This window comes from Somniosus microcephalus, chromosome 23 (genome assembly GCF_052327205.1).
Source record: "Somniosus microcephalus isolate GS21.2 chromosome 23, FLI_Smic_1.0, whole genome shotgun sequence".
NCBI lineage: Eukaryota > Metazoa > Chordata > Chondrichthyes > Squaliformes > Somniosidae > Somniosus > Somniosus microcephalus.
Window position 1 is genome coordinate 2412624 of NC_141009.1, and position 21789 is coordinate 2434412.

Consider the following 21789-nt stretch of genomic DNA (forward strand, 5'->3'; position numbering starts at 1 on the left):
AGTCCCGTTCACCCATCACCCCCTGTGCTCACTGCCCCGTGTCCTAACTCACACCCAGTCCCGTTCACCCATCACCCCCTGTGCTCACTGCCCCGTGTCCTAACTCACACCCAGTCCCGTTCACCCATCACCCCCTGTGCTCACTGCCCCGTGTCCTAACTTGCACCCAGTCCCGTTCACCCATCGCCCCCTGTGCTCACTGCCCCGTGTCCTAACTCACACCCAGTCCCGTTCACCCATCACCCCGTGCTCACTGCCCCGTGTCCTAACTCACACCCATTCCCGTTCACCCATCGACCCCTGTGCTCACTGCCCCGTGTCCTAACTCACACCCAGTCCCGTTCACCCATCACCCCCTGTGCTCACTGCCCCGTGTCCTAACTCGCACCCAGTCCCGTTCACCCATCGCCCCCTGTGCTCACTGCCCCGTGTCCTAACTCACACCGAGTCCCGTTCACCCATCACCCCCTGTGCTCACTGCCCCGTGTCCTAACTCGCACCCAGTCCCGTTCACCCATCACCCCCTGTGCTCACTGCCCCGTGTCCTAACTCACACCCAGTCCCGTTCACCCATCACCCCCTGTGCTCACTGCCCCGTGTCCTAACTCGCACCCAGTCCCGTTCACCCATCACCCCCTGTGCTCACTGCCCCGTGTCCTAACTCACACCCAGTCCCGTTCACCCATCACCCCCTGTGCTCACTGCCCCGTGTCCTAACTCACACCAAGTCCCGTTCACCCATCACCCCGTGTGCTCACTGCCCCGTGTCCTAACTCACACCCAGTCCCGTTCACCCATCACCCCCTGTGCTCACTGACCCGTGTCCTAACTCACACCAAGTCCCGTTCACCCATCACCCCCTGTGCTCACTGCCCCGTGTCCTAACTCGCACCGAGTCCCGTTCACCCATCACCCCCTGTGCTCACTGCCCCGTGTCCTAACTCACACCCAGTCCCGTTCACCCATCTCCCCCTGTGCTCACTGCCCCGTGTCCTAACTCGCACCCAGTCCCGTTCACCCATCACCCCCTGTGCTCACTGCCCCGTGTCCTAACTCACACCCAGTCCCGTTCACCCATCACCCCCTGTGCTCACTGCCCCGTGTCCTAACTCACACCCAGTCCCGTTCACCCATCACCCCCTGTGCTCACTGCCCCGTGTCCTAACTCACACCCAGTCCCGTTCACCCATCACCCCCTGTGCTCACTGCCCCGTGTCCTAACTCACACCCAGTCCCGTTCACCCATCACCCCCTGTGCTCACTGCCCCGTGTCCTCACTGACACCCAGTCCCGTTCACCCATCACCCCCTGTCCTAACTCACACCCAGTCCTGTTCACCCATCACCCCCTGTGCTCACTGCCCCAGGTCCTAACTCACACCCAGTCCTGTTCACCCATCACCCCTGTGCTCGCTGCCCCGTGTCCTAACTCACACCCAGTCCCGTTCACCCATCACCCCCTGTGCTCACTGCCCCGTGTCCTAACTCGCACCAAGTCCCGTTCACCCATCACCCCTGTGCTCGCTGACCTTCATTGGTTCCGGTTAAGCAACACCTCACTTTCAAAATTCTCATCCTTGTTTACAAATCCCTCCATGGCCCTCACCTCTCCCTATCTCTGTAACCCCCTACAGCCCCTCCGAGATCTCTGCGCTCCTCTAATTCTGGCCTCTTGAGCATCCCTGATTATAATTGCTCCACCATTGGTGGCCGTGCCTTCAGCTGTCTGGGCCGTAAGCTCTGGAATTCCCTCCCTAAACCTCTCCGCCTCTCTCTCCTCCCTTAAGACGCTCCTTAAAACTGACCTCTTTGACCGAGCCTTTGGTCACCTGTCCTAATATCTCCTTCTGTGGCTCGGGGTCAGATTTTGTTTGATAATCGCTCCTGTGAAGCATCTTGGGAGGTTTTACTACGTTGAAGGCGCTATATAAATACAAGTTGTTGTTGTTGAATGCGCTATGAACCTGATGTAAAATGTGCTTCTCTTCCCAGTTCAGTCTTTCCTTTATCCCAATCAGTTGTTTAGATGAATTGTTTGGTCTCGGTCAGGGAAGGATCGGGTCTGTAAATCTCTGTTTGTTGCTGGGGTTTGTGCCGGAGTCTCTGGACCCTCTGACTCTCTGCATTCTCTCCTCTCTCCCAGGTATTACCAGACAACGCTGAGGATGGCTGGCGGGTGTTCAGCTCCGCGCCGGATAGCGAAGGCAGGTGTATCTGCACCGTGGTGGCTCCCCAGCAGACTTTGTGCTCGCGTGATGCCCGCACCAAGCAGCTGAGGCAGCTCCTGGAGAAGGTAAGGCAGCTTGGCAAAGGTTGGGGGTCAGAACATAACAACAGAAGAATTAGGAGCAGGAGTCAACCATTCGGCCCCTCGAGCCCGCTCCGCCGCACGGCCCCTCGAGCCCGCTCCACCGCACGGCCCCTCGAGCCCGCTCCGCCGCACGGCCCCTCGAGCCCGCTCCGCCGCACGGCCCCTCGAGCCCGCTCCACCGCACGGCCCCTCGAGCCCGCTCCGCCGCACGGCCCCTCGAGCCCGCTCCGCCGCACGGCCCCTCGAGCCCGCTCCGCCACACGGCCCCTCGAGCCCGCTCCACCGCACGGCCCCTCGAGCCCGCTCCGCCACACGGCCCCTCGAGCCCGCTCCGCCGCACGGCCCCTCGAGCCCGCTCCGCCGCACGGCCCCTCGAGCCCGCTCCGCCGCACGGCCCCTCGAGCCCGCTCCGCCGCACGGCCCCTCGAGCCCGCTCCGCCGCACGGCCCCTCGAGCCCGCTCCGCCGCACGGCCCCTCGAGCCCGCCCCGCCGCACGGCCCCTCGAGCCCGCTCCGCCGCACGGCCCCTCGAGCCCGCCCCGCCGCACGGCCCCTCGAGCCCGCCCCGCCGCACGGCCCCTCGAGCCCGCCCCGCCGCACGGCCCCTCGAGCCCGCCCCGCCGCACGGCCCCTCGAGCCCGCCCCGCCGCACGGCCCCTCGAGCCCGCTCCGCCGCACGGCCCCTCGAGCATGCTCTGCCATTCAATGAGATCATGGCTGATCATCGACCTCAACTCCACTTTCCTGCCCGATCCCCATATCCCTTGATTCCCCTAGAGTCCAAAAATCTATCGATCTCAGCCTTGAATGTACTCAATGACTCCGCACAGAAGGAGGCCATTCGGCCCATCGTGCCCATGCCGGCTCTTTGAACGAGCTCTCCAATTAGTCCCACTCCCCCCTGCTCTTCCCCCACAGCCCTGCATGTTTCACCCCTTCAAGTCTTTATCCAATTCCCTTTTAAAAGTTACTATTGAATCTGCGTCCACCGCCCTTTCAGGCAGCGCGTTCCAGATCACAACAACTCGCTGCATAAAAACATTCTCCTCATCTCCCCTCTGGTTCTTTTGCCAAACATCCGAAAATTAGGAACAGGAGGAGGCCACTCGTTTCAAATCAGTTACACTGTCTCACATAGTCTCTCTCTGTCTCTCCCTCTCTCTCTCTCTCCTCTCTCTCAATTCAAATTCAAATGCTTTATTGGCATGAAAGTTTACAGGGAACCATGTTGCCAAAGCTTACATAACAAAAAAAAGTACAGGTTTCCAACATTCTGTAGGTGTCAAACAATTTTGACCTTCGTTGGGTACAGACAGTATTAATTTAAACAGTCGTTGACCCTCGTTGGGTACAGACAGTATTAATTTAAACAGTCGTTGGGTACATTCGGTATTGATTTAAACATTTTTAGAGTATATATGCTATGGGTGTGCTCGTTAGTCACTCACTGTTCCTCAGGTTGTGACATGTTGTTACATATTGGGCACCAAGATATGGTCTGTCTCCTTCCCCCAGGACTATTCTTAATTTTGACAGGTCATCCAATTCTTTGAAATCTGGGGTTGTAAGGCTGAGCTTGTCAAAATATATGTTTCTTGTTTTGTTGAATTTTTCGCATTTTAGGAGGAAGTGCACCTCTGTCTCAACCTCGCCGGCCAGACAGCGATCACATATTCTATTTTCTTTAGGTTGCCAGGATTTCTTGTATTTTCCTTTTTCAATTGCCAGTTGGTGGTCGCTTAGTCTGTATCTGGTGAGGGTCTGTCTCTGTTTTGTGTCTCTGATGGTCGAGAGATAGTCTGCCAGTTTATATTCTCTTTTTAGGGCCCGGTAGCATTCTAATCTGCTTTGGCTTTTGGTTATTTTGTTCCAATGTTCCAGGTAGGTTTCTTTGCATTGTTTAATGATTTGGTTCACTCGGATTGGTGTTTGGAGAGCAGTGTTGGTCTGGGACTGGTCAGGGTCCGGCTGGGTAGGAGCACTTAGTTTCAGTAACAACTGACTCAGGGGACTCATTTCTGGGTTCAGCTCTTGGGTCTGGAGGGGTTTAAAATGAAGGGTGTCTGGGGAACTAGATTTGAGGTGATTTAGAAAGTTTAGTGCTCGTTTTTGGATGTTTATTATCAGTGGGTATCTGCCTAGTTCGGCTCTACATGCATTTGTTGGTGTTTTCCTTTGGGTGCGAAGAATGCTTCGGCAAAATTCTGCATGTAGGGCTTCTATTGTGTGTTTTTCCCATTTAGTGTAGCTATGGTGATTGAGTGGGCCCCATACTTCACTACCGTACAGCGCAATGGGCAGGATTATACTATCAAATATTTTGAGCCAGATTTTGATTGGAATTTGGATGTTGTAGAGTTTTATTTTTATTGCATATAGGGCTCTTCGGGCTTTTTCTTTTAGTGCATTCACTGCTATGCTGAAGCTCCCTGATGCTGTAATGGTTAGACCAAGGTAAGTGTAGCTCATAGTGTGTCCTATGATGGTATCACTGAGAGTAAACTGGTATTTGTTTTCCTGACATCTGGGCCTTTTTGAAAAATCATGATGTTGGTTTTCTTTAGATTTACTGTCAGGGCCCAATTTTGGCAGTATTTGTCGAGTAGGTCTAAATGTCTCTCTCTCTGTCTCTCTCACTCTGTCTCTCTCACTCTGTCTCTCTCACTCTCTCTCGCTCTGTCTCGCTCGCTCTGTCTCTCTCGCTCTGGCTCTCTCGCTCTGGCTCTCTCGCTCTGGCTCTCTCGCTCTGGCTCTCTCGCTCTGGCTCTCTCGCTCTGGCTCTCGCTCTGGCTCTCTCGCTCTGGCTCTCTCGCTCTGGCTCTCTCGCTCTGGCTCTCTCGCTCTGGCTCTCTCGCTCTGGCTCTCTCGCTCTGGCTCTCTCGCTCTGGCTCTCTCGCTCTGGCTCTCTCGCTCTGGCTCTCTCGCTCTGGCTCTCTCGCTCTGGCTCTCTCTGGCTCTCTCTCTCTCGCTCTCGCTCTCTCTGGCTCTCTCTCTCTGGCTCTCTCTCTCTGGCTCTCTCTCGCTCTCTCTCTCGCTCTCTCTCTCTCGCTCTCTCTCTCTCTCGCTCTCTCTCTCTCCCCCCCGTCTCTCCCCCCCCCGTCTCTCCCCCCCCCGTCTCTCCCCCCCCCGTCTCTCCCCCCCCCGTCTCTCCCCCCCCCGTCTCTCCCCCCCCCGTCTCTCCCCCCCCCGTCTCTCCCCCCCCGTCTCTCCCCCCCCCGTCTCTCCCCCCCCCGTCTCTCCCCCCCCCGTCTCTCCCCCCCCGTCTCTCCCCCCCCGTCTCTCCCCCCCCCGTCTCTCCCCCCCCGTCTCTCCCCCCCCCGTCTCTCCCCCCCCCGTCTCTCCCCCCCGTCTCTCCCCCCGTCTCTCCCCCCCGTCTCTCCCCCCCGTCTCTCCCCCCCCGTCTCTCCCCCCCGTCTCTCCCCCCCGTCTCTCCCCCCCGTCTCTCCCCCCCGTCTCTCCCCCCCGTCTCTCCCCCCCGTCTCTCCCCCCCGTCTCTCCCCCCCGTCTCTCCCCCCCGTCTCTCCCCCCCGTCTCTCCCCCCCGTCTCTCCCCCCCGTCTCTCCCCCCCGTCTCTCCCCCCCGTCTCTCCCCCCCGTCTCTCCCCCCGTCTCTCCCCCCCGTCTCTCCCCCCCCCGTCTCTCCCCCCCCGTCTCTCCCCCCCCGTCTCTCCCCCCCCGTCTCTCCCCCCCCCCGTCTCTCCCCCCCGTCTCTCCCCCCCCGTCTCTCCCCCCCCGTCTCTCCCCCCCCCGTCTCTCCCCCCCGTCTCTCCCCCCCCGTCTCTCCCCCCCCGTCTCTCCCCCCCCGTCTCTCCCCCCCCGTCTCTCCCCCCCCGTCTCTCCCCCCCCGTCTCTCCCCCCCCGTCTCTCCCCCCCCGTCTCTCCCCCCCCGTCTCTCCCCCCCCGTCTCTCCCCCCCCGTCTCTCCCCCCCGTCTCTCCCCCCCCGTCTCTCCCCCCCCCGTCTCTCCCCCCCCCGTCTCTCCCCCCCCCCGTCTCTCCCCCCCCCCGTCTCTCCCCCCCCGTCTCTCCCCCCCCCGTCTCTCCCCCCCCGTCTCTCCCCCCCGTCTCCTCCCCCCCGTCTCCTCCCCCCCGTCTCTCCCCCCCCGTCTCTCCCCCCCCGTCTCTCCCCCCCCGTCTCTCTCCCCCCCCGTCTCTCTCCCCCCCCGTCTCTCTCCCCCCCCGTCTCTCTCCCCCCCCGTCTCTCTCCCCCCCCGTCTCTCTCCCCCCCCGTCTCTCTCCCCCCCCGTCTCTCTCCCCCCGTCTCTCTCCCCCCCGTCTCTCCCCCCCCGTCTCTCCCCCCCCCGTCTCTCCCCCCCCCGTCTCTCCCCCCCCCGTCTCTCCCCCCCCGTCTCTCCCCCCCCCCGTCTCTCCCCCCCCCCGTCTCCCCCCCCCCCCGTCTCTCCCCCCCCGTCTCTCCCCCCCCCGTCTCTCCCCCCCCCGTCTCTCCCCCCCCCGTCTCTCCCCCCCCCGTCTCTCCCCCCCCCGTCTCTCCCCCCCCCGTCTCTCCCCCCCCCGTCTCTCCCCCCCCCCGTCTCTCCCCCCCCCCGTCTCTCCCCCCCCCCGTCTCTCCCCCCCCGTCTCTCCCCCCCCGTCTCTCCCCCCCCCCGTCTCTCCCCCCCCGTCTCTCCCCCCCCCGTCTCTCCCCCCCCGTCTCTCCCCCCCCCGTCTCTCCCCCCCCGTCTCTCCCCCCCCCGTCTCTCCCCCCCCGTCTCTCCCCCCCCGTCTCTCCCCCCCCCGTCTCTCCCCCCCCGTCTCTCCCCCCCGTCTCTCCCCCCCCGTCTCTCCCCCCCGTCTCTCCCCCCCCGTCTCTCCCCCCCCGTCTCTCCCCCCCCGTCTCTCCCCCCCCCGTCTCTCCCCCCCCCGTCTCTCCCCCCCCCGTCTCTCCCCCCCCCGTCTCTCCCCCCCCGTCTCTCCCCCCCCCGTCTCTCCCCCCCCCGTCTCTCCCCCCCCCGTCTCTCCCCCCCCCGTCTCTCCCCCCCCCGTCTCTCCCCCCCCCGTCTCTCCCCCCCCCGTCTCTCCCCCCCCCGTCTCTCCCCCCCCCGTCTCTCCCCCCCCGTCTCTCCCCCCCCCGTCTCTCCCCCCCCCGTCTCTCCCCCCCCCGTCTCTCCCCCCCCCGTCTCTCCCCCCCCCGTCTCTCCCCCCCCCGTCTCTCCCCCCCCCGTCTCTCCCCCCCCCGTCTCTCCCCCCCCGTCTCTCCCCCCCCCGTCTCTCCCCCCCCCGTCTCTCCCCCCCCGTCTCTCCCCCCCCCGTCTCCCCCCCCCCCGTCTCCCCCCCCCCCCGTCTCCCCCCCCCGTCTCCCCCCCCCCGTCTCCCCCCCCCGTCTCCCCCCCCCGTCTCCCCCCCCCCCGTCTCCCCCCCCCGTCTCCCCCCCCCCGTCTCCCCCCCCCCGTCTCCCCCCCCCCGTCTCCCCCCCCCCGTCTCCCCCCCCCGTCTCCCCCCCCCCGTCTCTCCCCCCCGTCTCTCCCCCCCGTCTCTCCCCCCCGTCTCTCCCCCCCGTCTCTCCCCCCCGTCTCTCCCCCCGTCTCTCCCCCCCGTCTCTCCCCCCCGTCTCTCCCCCCCGTCTCTCCCCCCCGTCTCTCCCCCCGTCTCTCCCCCCGTCTCTCCCCCCCGTCTCTCCCCCCCGTCTCTCCCCCCCCGTCTCTCCCCCCGTCTCTCCCTCCCCCCCGTCTCTCCCTCCCCCCGTCTCTCCCTCCCCCCCGTCTCTCCCTCCCCCCCGTCTCTCCCTCCCCCCCGTCTCTCCCTCCCCCCCGTCTCTCCCTCCCCCCCGTCTCTCCCTCCCCCCCGTCTCTCCCTCCCCCCCGTCTCTCCCTCCCCCCCGTCTCTCCCTCCCCCCCGTCTCTCCCTCCCCCCCGTCTCTCCCTCCCCCCCGTCTCTCCCTCCCCCCCGTCTCTCCCTCCCCCCCGTCTCTCCCTCCCCCCCGTCTCTCCCTCCCCCCCGTCTCTCCCTCCCCCCCGTCCCTCCCCCCCGTCTCTCCCCCCCGTCTCTCCCCCCCGTCTCTCCCCCCCGTCTCTCCCCCCCGTCTCTCCCCCCGTCTCTCCCCCCCGTCTCTCCCCCCCGTCTCTCCCCCCCGTCTCTCCCCCCCGTCTCTCCCCCCCGTCTCTCCCCCCCCGTCTCTCCCCCCCGTCTCTCTCCCCCCCGTCTCTCCCCCCCGTCTCTCCCCCCCCGTCTCTCCCCCCCGTCTCTCCCCCCCCGTCTCTCCCCCCCCGTCTCTCCCCCCCCGTCTCTCCCCCCCCGTCTCTCCCCCCCGTCTCTCCCCCCCCGTCTCTCCCCCCCGTCTCTCCCCCCCCGTCTCTCCCCCCCCGTCTCTCCCCCCCCGTCTCTCCCCCCCCGTCTCTCCCCCCCGTCTCTCCCCCCCCCGTCTCTCCCCCCCCGTCTCTCCCCCCCCGTCTCTCCCCCCCGTCTCTCCCCCCCCGTCTCTCCCCCCCCGTCTCTCCCCCCCCGTCTCTCCCCCCCGTCTCTCCCCCCCCGTCTCTCCCCCCCGTCTCTCCCCCCCGTCTCTCCCCCCCCGTCTCTCCCCCCCCGTCTCTCCCCCCCCGTCTCTCCCCCCCCGTCTCTCCCCCCCCGTCTCTCCCCCCCCGTCTCTCCCCCCCCGTCTCTCCCCCCCGTCTCTCCCCCCCGTCTCTCCCCCCCCCGTCTCTCCCCCCCCCGTCTCTCCCCCCCCGTCTCTCCCCCCCGTCTCTCCCCCCCGTCTCTCCCCCCCGTCTCTCCCCCCCCGTCTCTCCCCCCCGTCTCTCCCCCCCGTCTCTCCCCCCCCCGTCTCTCCCCCCCCGTCTCTCCCCCCCCGTCTCTCCCCCCCCGTCTCTCCCCCCCGTCTCTCCCCCCCCGTCTCTCCCCCCCGTCTCTCCCCCCCCGTCTCTCCCCCACGTCTCTCCCCCCCCGTCTCTCCCCCCACGTCTCTCCCCCCCCGTCTCTCCCCCCCGTCTCTCCCCCCCCGTCTCTCCCCCCCCGTCTCTCCCCCCCCGTCTCTCCCCCCCCGTCTCTCCCCCCCCGTCTCTGCCCCCCCGTCTCTCCCCCCCCCGTCTCTCCCCCCCCCGTCTCTCCCCCCCCCGTCTCTCCCCCCCCGTCTCTCCCCCCCCGTCTCTCCCCCCCGTCTCTCCCCCCCCGTCTCTCCCCCCCCGTCTCTCCCCCCCCGTCTCTCCCCCCCCGTCTCTCCCCCCCCGTCTCTCCCCCCCCGTCTCTCCCCCCCCGTCTCTCCCCCCCCGTCTCTCCCCCCCCGTCTCTCCCCCCCCGTCTCTCCCCCCCCCGTCTCTCCCCCCCCGTCTCTCCCCCCCCGTCTCTCCCCCCCCCGTCTCTCCCCCCCCCCGTCTCTCCCCCCCCGTCTCTCCCCCCCCCGTCTCTCCCCCCCCCCGTCTCTCCCCCCCCCCGTCTCTCCCCCCCCGTCTCTCCCCCCCGTCTCTCCCCCCCCGTCTCTCCCCCCCCGTCTCTCTCCCCCCCCGTCTCTCCCCCCCCCGTCTCTCCCCCCCCCGTCTCTCCCCCCCCGTCTCTCCCCCCCCCGTCTCTCCCCCCCCCCGTCTCCCCCCCCCCCCGTCTCCCCCCCCCCGTCTCTCCCCCCCCCCCCCGTCTCTCCCCCCCCCCGTCTCTCCCCCCCCGTCTCTCTCTCTCTCTCCCCCCTCTCCCTCTCTCTCCCCCGTCTCTCTCTCTCTCTCCCCCCGTCTCTCTCTCTCTCTCCCCCCGTCTCTCTCTCTCTCTCTCTCTCCCCCCGTCTCTCTCTCTCTCTCTCTCCCCCCGTCTCTCTCTCTCTCCCCCGTCTCTCTCTCTCTCTCTCCCCCCGTCTCTCTCTCCCCCCCTCTCCCTCTCTCTCTCTGTCTCTCTCTCTCTCCCCCTCTGGGGCAGAGAATTCCAAAGATTCACCACCCTCTGAGTGAAGAAATGTCTCCTCATCTCAGTCTTAAATGGCCGACCCCTTATCCTGAGACTGTGCCCCTAGTTCTAAACACTCCAGCCAGGAGGAAACAACCTCTCAGCATCTACCCTGTCAATCCCCCTCAGAATGAGGAGGTGTCAGGCAGCATCTAGGGGACCCCACGCAGGGAAAGGGCAGGAAATTACGTAAATATGGGTCTGGGACAGCGGACCCCAGAACAGGAGACACAATACAGGTCTGGTCTGAAGGGAAAGTCTCAGTATCAGAATCTCTTTCAAAATGGGAGTCTTCAGAATCATTATAGAGTCACACAGCACAGAAGGAGGCCATTCGGCCCATCAGGCCTGTGCCGGCTCTGTGAAAGAGCTCTCCAATTAGTCCCACTCCCCCTGCTCTTTCCCCATAGCCCTGCAAATTTCTCCTTTTCAAGTATTTATCCAATTCCCTTTTGAAAGTTCCTATTGAATCTGCTTCCACCGCCCTTTCAGGCAGTGTTTTCCAGATCACAACAACTCGCTGTAAAAACATGTCTCCTCATCTCCCCCTCTGGTTCTTTGCCAATCATCTCAAAATTAGGAACAGGAGGAGGCCATTTAGCCCCTCGACTCTGTTCCGCAATTCAATTAGATCGTGGCTGATCTGTATCTCAAGGCCATTTACTCTCATTAGCTACATATCCCTTAATATCCTAACCCAACAAATATCTATCAATTGACCCCCAGCCTCGACAGCTTTCTGGGGGGGAGAGTTCCAGATTCCCACCCCCCTTTGTGTGAAGAAGTGCTTCCTGACATCACCCCTGAACGGCCTGGCTCTAATTTTAAGGTTCTGCCCCCTTGTTCTGGACTCCCCCCACCAGAGGAAATAGTTTCTCTCTCTCTCGACCCGATCAACTCCTTTAATCATCTTAAACACCTCGATTAGATCACCCCTTAAATAGTTTCTCTCTCTCTCGACCCGATCAACTCCTTTAATCATCTTAAACACCTCGATTAGATCACCCCTTAATCTTCTAAACTCAAGGGAATACAAGCCATATTAGGGGGTGTTAATACAGAGGAGGACTGCGACAAAATACAAGAAAAGATTATTAAAGTTGCAGAATGGGCGCGTAATTGGCAAATGAACTTCAATATAGAGAAGTGTGAGGTGGTGCATCTTGGTAGGAGGAATAAGGAGGCCACATGGCCCTTGGAAAATAAGGGTCTGAATGGGGTAGAGGAGCAGAGGGATCTGGGGGAACAGATTCACAAATCACTAAAAGTAGTGACGCAGGTTAATAAGGCCATTTAATAAGTAAACTAAGCTCTGGGGGTTCATTTCTAGAGGGATAGAATTGAAAAGCGGAGAAGTTATGTTAAAAGTGTTTAGCACCTTGGTTAGACCGCACTTGGAGCGCTGTGCACAGTTCTGGTCTCTATATTATAAAAAGGATATCGAGGCACTGGAGAGGGTACAAAAAAGATTTACAAGGATGATACCAGAAATGCGAGCTCATACCCATCAGGAAAGACTGAACAAACTGGGCCTCTTTAAAAAGGAGAAGGCTGAGGGGTCACCTGATCGAGGTCTTTAAGATTATGAAGGGGGTTCGATAGGGGTAGACGTAGAGAAGATGTTTCCACTTGTGGGGGAGACCAGAACTAGGGGCCGTCAATATAAGACAGTCACTAATAAATCCAATGGGGAATTCAGGAGAAACTTCTTTCCCCAGAGAGTGGTGAGAATGTGGAACTCGCTCCCACAGGGAGTGGTTGAGGCGAACAGCAGAGATACATTTAAGGGGAAGCTGGATAAACACATGAGGGAGAAAGGAATAGAAGGATATGCTGATGGGGTGAGATGAAGAGGGTGGGAGGAGGCTCGTGTGGAGCAGAAACACCAGCACGGACCTGATGGGCCGAATGGCCTGTTTCTGTGCAATTCTGTGTAAAGTTTATACAATTTAACCCGTTCAGCACTGACGACCCCTTTACATGACTCTGGTTGTCGGGATCTCTTTTATAAAAAAAAAGTAAAGGTTTATGATTAAAATAATTTGGTCTATTTCTAGTAACCTTTTGAATATTTTTATTTAATTTGTTATTGAGAAACCTGAACAGAGCTCAAATAATATGGCAATAAAATTATATAATCACTTAATCACCCTGTGTTACTGACTGTATCTCTACTGATGTTAATCCAGCTCCCTCACACTGTCACTCAGTAACCCCTCTCCCCCAGCGCCCTGTGTTACTGACTGTATCTCTACTGATGTTAATCCAGCTCCCTCACACTGTCACTCAGTAACCTCTCTCACCCAGCGCCCTGTGTCGCTGACTGTATCTCTACTGATGTTAATCCCCCTCCCTCACACTGTCACTCAGTAACCCCTCTCCCCCAGCGCCCTGTGTTACTGACTGTATCTCTACTGATGTTAATCCAGCTCCCTCACACTGTCGCTCAGTAACCCCTCTCCCCCAGCGCCCTGTGTTACTGACTGTATCTCTACTGATGTTAATCCAGCTCCTTCACACTGTCACTCAGTAACCCCTCTCGCCCAGCGCCCTGTGTTACTGACACTATCTCTACTGATGTTAATCCAGCTCCCTCACAGTCACTCAGTAACCCCTTCCTCAGCGCCCTGTGTTACTGACTGTATCTCCACTGATGTTACCACAGTAATGGGGAGACTTATCACTGCAGTAACCATGAGGGGGGTATGATTACCACAGTAACGGGGGGTGGGGTGATTATCAGACATTACTCTGCTGGGCCTATTGTATAATAACACACTGTGAGGTGCGCGCTTCCTGACTGCTGTTGTCACACCTGTCAACACTTCCCATTCAATTTTGCTATGTCAACTGTCACAATGCAGTTGCATATTCTCGCCATTAGGTGGCACTGTTGAGTGAGACTCTCCCAACTCTTTGAATATGTTGAAACGATCTCCGTGTACTGGCCCTGTGTCCAGCTATCCTGTGTTATATACGGACGTGCCGAGTTACTGGCTGTAGCTCACTAGCAAGGTTGAGGATGCTGGACTGTGGGCCACTGCTGAATATAGAAATGGCCCCACATATCGGGTGACGGAAGTCAATCTCACTCCTCCTTTAATGTTCCAGGTGCAGAATATGACTCAATCTATAGAGGTCTTGGATCGACGAACACAGCGAGACCTCCAGTATGTGGAGAAAATGGAAACACAAATGAGAGGCTTGGAAACAAAATTCAAACAAGTGGAGGAGAATCACAAAGCACATCTCTCCCGACAGTTTCAGGTACATGAGCGCGGTGATAGACTCGCACTCTGCATGCGCGGCCAAATCTCTGGGATGGAGAAATGTTTAGGGTTAGGGTTAGGCCAGACACAGGTGATCATTGAATAATTTGTCATCTTGTGATGTCACAGACTTTGTCACATAGATTCCTTATTGCAAGGAGCCCAGTGTCCCATCGAGTCATTGGGTTATATCACAAACCAGCCCCCTGTATCTACGACCTCCTCTGTCACATTCAGAAGAACACAAGGATGAGGTAATAATGCCAGTCAGCCCATCAAATCTGCTCATCCCACACTTCCCAGGTGACGACCTCATAAGAACATAAGAAATAGGAGCAGGAGTAGGCCAATCGGCCCCTCGAGCCTGCTCCGCCATTTAATAAGATCATGGCTGATCTGATCCTAACCGCCAATCCACTATCACAGAACCATCTCCTGAATCTAGCAGAATTAGACACACGAAATAGGAGCAGGATCAGGCTACACGGCCCCTGGGCCCGCTCCGCTACCCACAGGGCCATGTCCGATCCGAACCTAGACTCATGTCCAAATTCCTGCCCGCTCCCCGTAACCCTTAATTCCCTTTACTTCTAGGAAACTGTCTATTTCTGTTTTAAATTTATGTAATGATGTAGCTTCTACAGCTTTTTGGGGCAGCATATTCCATGGACCTACCACCCTCTGAGTGAAGTAGTTCCTCCTCATCTCAGTTTTGAAAGAGCAGCCCCTTATTCTAAGACTATGCCCCCTAGTTCTAGTTTCACCCATCATCGGGAACATCCTCCCAGCATCCACCCAATCCAACCCCTTCACAATCTTGGTGTGGAGATGCCGGAGTTGGACTGGGGTGGACAAATGTAAGAAGTCACACAACACCAGGTTATAGTCCAACAGCTTTATTTGAATAATAAATCTGTTGGATAAAGCTGTTGGACTATAACCTGGTGTTGTGTGACTTCTTACATTTCTTCACAATCTTATATGTTTCAATAAGATCGCCTCTCATTCTTCTGAACTCCAATGAGTAGAGTCCCAATCTACTCAACCTCTCCTCATATGTCCATCCCCTCATCCCCGGGATTAACCGAGTGAACCTTCTTTGTACTGACTCGAGAGCAAGTATGTCTTTTCTTAAGTATGGACACCAAAACTGTATGCAGTATTCCAGGTGCGGTCTCACCAATACCTTGTACAACTGAAGCAATACCTCCCTATTTTTATATTCTATCCCCCTAGCAATGAAAGCCAACATTCCATTGGCCTTCTTAATCACTTGCTGCACCTGCATACTAACCTTCTGAGTTTCGTGCACCAGGACCCCCAGATCCCTTTGTACTTCAGTACTTTCCAGTTTCTTGCCATTAAGATAATAACTTGCTCTACGATTTTTCCTGCCAAAGTGCATAACCTCACACTTTCCAGTATTGTATTCCATCTGCCAAACCTCTGCCCACTTACTTAGCCTGTCGATGTCCCCTTACAGGTTTTTTATGTCCTCCTCACTCACTACTTTCCCTCCCATCTTAGTATCATCTGCAAACTTTGATATGTTACACTCGGTCCCCTCCTCCAAATCGTTAATATAGATTGTAAAGAGTTGGGGACCCAGCACTGACCCCTGCGGAACACCACTAGTTACTGATTGCCAGTCTGAGAATGAACCATTTATCCCAACTCTCTGCCTTCTGTTAGATAGCCAATCCTCTATCCATGCCAGAATATTACCCCCAATCCGTGATTTTTTATCTTGAGCAATAATCTTTTGTGTGGCACCTTGTCAAATGCCTTTTGGAAGTCTAAATACACTACGTCCACTGGTTCCCCTTTATCCACCCTATATGTTACTTCCTCAAAGAACTCCAGCAAATTTGTCAAACATGACTTCCCCTTCATAAAACCATGCTGACTTTGTCCTATTAAATTATGATTATCCAAATGTCCTGTTACTGTCTCCTTAATAATGGACTCCAAAATTTTACCTACCACAGATGTTAGGCTATCTGGTCTATAGTTTCCAGCCTTCTGTCTACTGCCCTTTTTAAATAAGGGTGTTACATTAGCAGTTTTCCAGTCTGCCGGGACCTTTGCTGAGTCCAGGGAGTTTTGGAAAATTATTACCAATGCATCCACAATCCCTACCGCCACTTCCCTCAAGACCCTAGGATGTAAGCCATCAGGTCCAGGTGATTTATCCGCCTTGAGTCCCATTATTTTACCGAGTACCACTTCCTTAGTGATTTTGATCGTGTTTAGCTCCTCCCCCCCCTTTAGCCCCCTGTTTGTCCAGTGTTGGGATATTCTTAGTGTCTTCTACTGTAAAGACTGATGTAAAATATTAATTCAGTGTTTTTGCCATCTCCATATTTCCCACCATTAATTTCCCGGTCTCATCCTCTAAGGGACCAACATTTACTTTAGCCACCCTTTTTCTTTTTATATAACTATAAAAACTCTTACTACAGGTATCTGTTTTTATATTTTTTGCTAATTTACTTTCATAATCTATCTTCCCTTTCTTAATCAATCTTTGTTATTTTTTGCTGTCTTTTAAAGTTTTCCCAATTCTCTATCCTCCCACTAGATTTGGCTACCTTATATGCCCTTGTTTTTAGTCGAATACTATCCTTAATTTCTTTACTTAGCCACGGATGGCTGTCTTTTCTTTTACACCCTTTTCTTCTCAGTGGAATATATTTTTTTTGGAAGTTGTAAAATAACTCTTTAAATGTACACCACTGATCATGTATCGTCTTACCCTTTAATCTATTTTCCCAATCCACTCTACTCAATTCCGCTCTCATACCTTCATAGTCTCCTTTATTCAAGCTTAGCACGCTTGTTTGAGATCCAACCTTCTCACCCTCTAATTGAATATGGAATTCAACCATGTTATGGTCATTCATTCCAAGGGGATCCTTTACTAGGACATTTTTAATTAATCCTGTCTCGTTACACAGGACCAGATCTAAGGTTGCTTGCCCCCTGGTCGGTTCAGTTACATACTGCTCAAGAAACCCATCCCTAATACACTCAATGAACTCATCCTCAAGGCAGCCCTGCCCAATTTGATTTGTCCAATTAATATGATAGTTAAAATCCCCCATAATTATAGATGTTCCCTTATTACAAGCCTCAACTATTTCCTGATTGATACTCCGTCCAACAGAGTTGCAACCGTTCGGAGGCCGATAGACTATGCCCACTAGTGTTTTTTTCCCCTTATTATTCCTTACCTCCACCCAAACTGTTTCATTATCCTGATCTTTTGACCCAATATCATTTCTCTGTATTACAGTGATTCCTTCCTTTATTAACATAGCCACCCCACCTCCCCTTCCTTCCTGCCTGTCCTTCCTGATCGTTAAATAACCTGGTATGTTTATAACCTGTCACCCTGCAGGCATGTTTCTGTAATGGCCACAAGATCATACCCATATGTAGTTATTTGTGCCATTAACTCGTCTATTTTGTTACGAATGCTACGTGCATTCAGATAGAGAACTTTCAAATATGTTTTGTGACACTTAGTTCCTGCTTTTGCCCTTTTTATTACTTTACCTTTTACTCCATACCTTCTGCCCCTTCCTGACACGCTCTGGTTTTTAATTTCCCCACTGCTACCTAAGTCTATGACCGTCTCTGTTGTCATTTTTATTATTTGCTCTCTAGGAACCTCCCCCCCACTAGTTAGTTTAAAGCCCTCTCTACAGCCCTAGTTATATGATCCGCCAGGACTCTAGTCCCAGCACTGGCCAAGTGAAGCCCGTCCCAACGGAACAGCTCCCTCCTGCCCCAGTACTGGTGCCAGTGTCCCAGGAAGCAAAACCCATTTCTCCCACACCAGTCTTTGAGCCATGCATTTAACTCTCTAATTTTATTTGTCCTAGCCAAATTCGCTCGTGGCTCAAGTAATAATCCAGAGATTATTACCCTTGAGGTTCTGTTTTTTAATTTGACCCCGAGCTGCTCATACTCCTTTAACAGAACCGGCTTCCTAGTCCTATCTATGTCGTTTGTACCAACATGGACCACGACAACTGGATCCACCCCCTCCCACTGCAAGTTTCTTTCCAGCCCAGAGGAGATGTCCTTAACCCTGGCACCGGGCAGGCAACACAGCCTTCGGGACTCTCGCTCTCGGCTGCAGAGAACTCTATCTATCCCCCTAATAATACTATCCCCTACCACTACAACATTTCTATTTACTCCCCCCTCTTGAATGGCCCCCTGTTCCACGGTGCTGTGGCCAGGTAGCTCATCCTCCCTGCAGTCCCTGCTCCTGTCCCCACAGGGAGTAAGAACCTCGAACCTGTTGGAGAAGAGCAAGGGCTGCGGCTCCTCCAGTTCTACCTCCTGGATCCCCGTACCTGCCTCACTCGTAGTCACACCGTCCTGTCCCTGACCATGGGCTACATCTGAATTAATTAACTTCATAGGTGTGACCACCTCCTGATACAGAGTCCAGGTACTTCTCCCCCTCCCTGATGTGTCGCAGTGCCTGAAGCTCAGACTCCAGCTCATCAACACGGAGCTGGAGTTCCTGTAGCAGCAGACACTTGTCACAGACGTAATCACCGTGAGCCAATCATGGGTTCCTCCCCCCCCCCCCCCCCGCCCAAGATCTCTCTACTATTTCTCCCCATGTGAATCGAACAATTCTAATGCCTCTCGATCCCCTTTCTTGCTGGTTATTGATCCAGTTCCTTTTCAAAGGTCTCACAGTGAATTTTCTTGGCGAGTCTGTTCCACATTCGCTACCCTCTGGAGGGTAATTTTTAAAAATCTTGCGTCAGCCTTGTAAGATTTGACCTCTATGCCCGCTAAGTTAAATAATCGTAGACCACAAACGTTTACGGCACAGGCGGAGGCCATTCAGCCCATCGTGCCTGTCCCAGCTCTTCGCTAGAGCAATCCAAATCTAGTTCCACTGCCACGTCTCACCCCATAGTTCAGTCCCTTCCTCTGCTTCAGATATTCAACCAGTCTTCCCTTAAAAGATGCGACGATGGTCTCTGCCTCGACCCCTCCCTGTGGTAAAACACTCTGTGCTCCAGCAATACTCTGTGTGAAGACATGTTAGCTATTAACTCCAAAACCCCTTCGCTCTAAAACCCCTTCGCTCTAAAACCCCTTCGCTCTAAAACCCCTTTGCTCTAAAACCACTTCGCTCTAAAACCCCTTCGCTCTAAAACCCCTTCGCTCTAAAACCCCTTCGCTCTAAAACCCCTTCGCTCTAAAACCCCTTCGCTCTAAAACCCCTTCGCTCTAAAACCCCTTCGCTCTAAAACCCCTTCGCTCTAAAACCCCTTCGCTCTAAAACCCCTTCGCTCTAAAACCCCTTCGCTCGAAAACCCCTTCGCTCGAAAACCCCTTCGCTCGAAAACCCCTTCGCTCGAAAACCCCTTCGCTCGAAAACCCCTTCGCTCGAAAACCCCCTCGCTCGAAAACCCCTTCATAACTTTAAAGACCTTCATTGATTTGTTATTTTATTTTTCCCGATCTGGCATACTGGAATATCTAAACCAGAACATTCAGAATGTCCGTGTGGCTGGAAAATCATCAGGCCATCAAAGCCTGAATGAGTCGCACGAGCCAGGGGAGGAGAGAACCTGCTCGTTCCAGGAATTAACAGCACCAGACTCAACCATTCCAACCCACTCCGGGACGGCCTCCCACCTTCCACACTCCGTAAACCTCAGCTCATCCAAAACTCTGCTGCCCCGTGTCCTAATTCACACCCAGTCCCGTTCACCCATCACCCCCTGTGCTCACTGCCCCGTGTCCTAATTCACACCCAGTCCCGTTCACCCATCACCCCCTGTGCTCACTGCCCCGTGTCCTAACTCACACCCAGTCCCGTTCACCCATCACCCCCTGTGCTCACTGCCCCGTGTCCTAACTCACACCCAGTCCCGTTCACCCATCACCCCCTGTGCTCACTGCCCCGTGTCCTAACTCGCACCCAGTCCCGTTCACCCATCACCCCCTGTGCTCACTGCCCCGGGTCCTAACTCGCACCCAGTCCCGTTCACCCATCACCCCCTGTGCTCACTGCCCCGTGTCCTAACTCGCACCCAGTCCCGTTCACCCATCACCCCCTGTGCTCACTGCCCCGTGTCCTAACTCACACCCAGTCCCGTTCACCCATCACCCTGTGCTCACTGCCCCGTGTCCTAACTCACACCCAGTCCCGTTCGCCCCCTGTGCTCACTGCCCCGTGTCCTAACTCACACCCAGTCCCGTTCACCCATCACCCCCTGTGCTCACTGCCCCGTGTCCTAACTCACACCCAGTCCCGTTCACCCATCACCCCCTGTGCTCACTGCCCCATGTCCTAACTCGCACCCAGTCCCGTTCACCCATCACCCCCTGTGCTCACTGCCCCGTGTCCTAACTCACACCCAGTCCCGTTCACCTGTCACACCTGTGCTCACAGCCCCGTGTCCTGACTCACACCCAGTCCCGTTCACCCATCACCCCCTGTGCTCACTGCCCCGTGTCCTAACTCACACCCAGTCCCGTTCACCCATCACCCCCCCGTGCTCACTGCCCTGTGTCCTAACTCACACCCAGTCCCGTTCACCCATCACCCCCTGTGCTCACTGCCCTGTGTCCTAACTCACACCCAGTCCCGTTCACCCATCACCCCCTGTGCTCACTGCCCCGTGTCCTAACTCACACCCAGTCCCGTTCACCCATCACCCCCTGTGCTCACTGCCCCGTGTCCTAACTCACACCCAGTCCCGTTCACCCATCACCCCCTGTGCTCACTGCCCCGTGTCCTAACTCACACCCAGTCCCGTTCACCCATCACCCCCTGTGCTCACTGCCCCGTGTCCTAACTCACACCCAGTCCCGTTCACCCATCACCCCCTGTGCTCACTGCCCCGTGTCCTAACTCACACCCAGTCCCGTTCACCCATCACCCCCTGTGCTCACTGCCCCGTGTCCTAACTCACACCCAGTCCCGTTCACCCATCACCCCCTGTGCTCACTGCCCCGTGTCCTAACTCACACCCAGTCCCGTTCACCCATCACCCCCTGTGCTCACTGCCCCGTGTCCTAACTCGCACCCAGTCCCGTTCACCCATCACCCCCTGTGCTCACTGCCCCGTGTCCTAACTCACACCCAGTCCCGTTCACCCATCACCCCCTGTGCTCACTGCCCCGTGTCCTAACTCACACCCAGTCCCGTTCACCCGTCACACCTGTGCTCACTGCCCCGTGTCCTAACTCACACCCAGTCCCGTTCACCCATCACCCCCTGTGCTCACTGCCCCGTGTCCTAACTCACACCCAGTCCCGTTCACCCATCACCCCCTGTGCTCACTGACCTACATTGGCTCCCGGTCCAGCAACACCTCGATTTTAAAATTCTCATCCTCGTGTTCAAATTCCTCCATTGCCCTCCTCGCCTCTCCCTATCTCTGTAACCTCCTCCAACCTCACAACCCTCTGCGCTCCTCCAATTCTGGCCTCTTGCGCATCCCCGATTCCCATCGCTCCACCATTGGTGGCCGTGCCTTCAGCTGCCTGGGCCCCGAGCTCTGGAATTCCCTCCCTAAACCTCTCCGCCTCCCTCTCCTCCTTTAAGACACTCCTTAAAACCGACCTCTTTGATTGAGCTTTTGGTCACCTGCCCTAATATCGCCTTATGTGGCTCAGTGTCATTTTTTTGATGACGCTCCTGTGAAGCACCTTGGGACGTTTTACTATGTTAAAGGTGTGACATTTGTAGAAGAGATCAAAAAAGATATAAAAACATTTAAAATAGAAAGGGGATAATTAATAAACAAATGTAATGAAATTTAGAGAGTTTAAAGCCCTTGGATTGCATCCCCGCACATTAAAAGAGGTTAGGGAGGAGATAGCAGAGACACTGTTACATATATAACAATTCATTAGAAAAGGGAATAGAGAATAAAAGAGAACTCGTAGACAGCTAATGTGATTCCTATATTTTAAAAAGCGAGATAGAACAAGTCCAGGGAACTATAGGCTAATGGTTAGTTTAAGGTCAGTGGTAGGAAAGATGATGGAATCTTTACTCAAAGATGTAATAGAAAAATATCTATAAACTGAAAATATAATAGAGTAGTCAGCACGGGTTCCAAAAGGGAAGGTCATCTTTAACCAACTTTACTGAATTCTTTGGAGAAGTAACAGAAAGGGTAGACCAGGGTAATGCAGTAGATGTAATGTATTTGGATTTTTGAAAGGTCTTCGATAAGGTACCACCTGGTAGATTCATGACTAAGGTCAGAACATGTGGAGTCAGGGGACAAGTAGCAGAATGGAGAGCAAGCAGTCTACAAAACAGAATAGAGAGTAGGGGTTAAAGGTAATTACTCAG

General features: G+C 56.4%; 1 protein-coding gene across 1 annotated transcript in view; it reads left to right on the top strand.

Annotated features, from left to right (window-relative positions):
- The first annotated feature begins 2139 nt into the window (after positions 1 to 2139).
- Positions 2140 to 21789, top strand: part of olfm1a (olfactomedin 1a) — a 45706-nt gene continuing 26056 nt past the window's right edge. The window contains exons 1-2 of the mRNA XM_085965198.1: positions 2140 to 2292; positions 13279 to 13434. Of these exons, the coding sequence (XP_085821324.1) occupies positions 13288 to 13434 (147 nt within the window). The 5' untranslated portion in view covers positions 2140 to 2292; positions 13279 to 13287. The remainder of the gene's footprint in view (positions 2293 to 13278; positions 13435 to 21789) is intronic.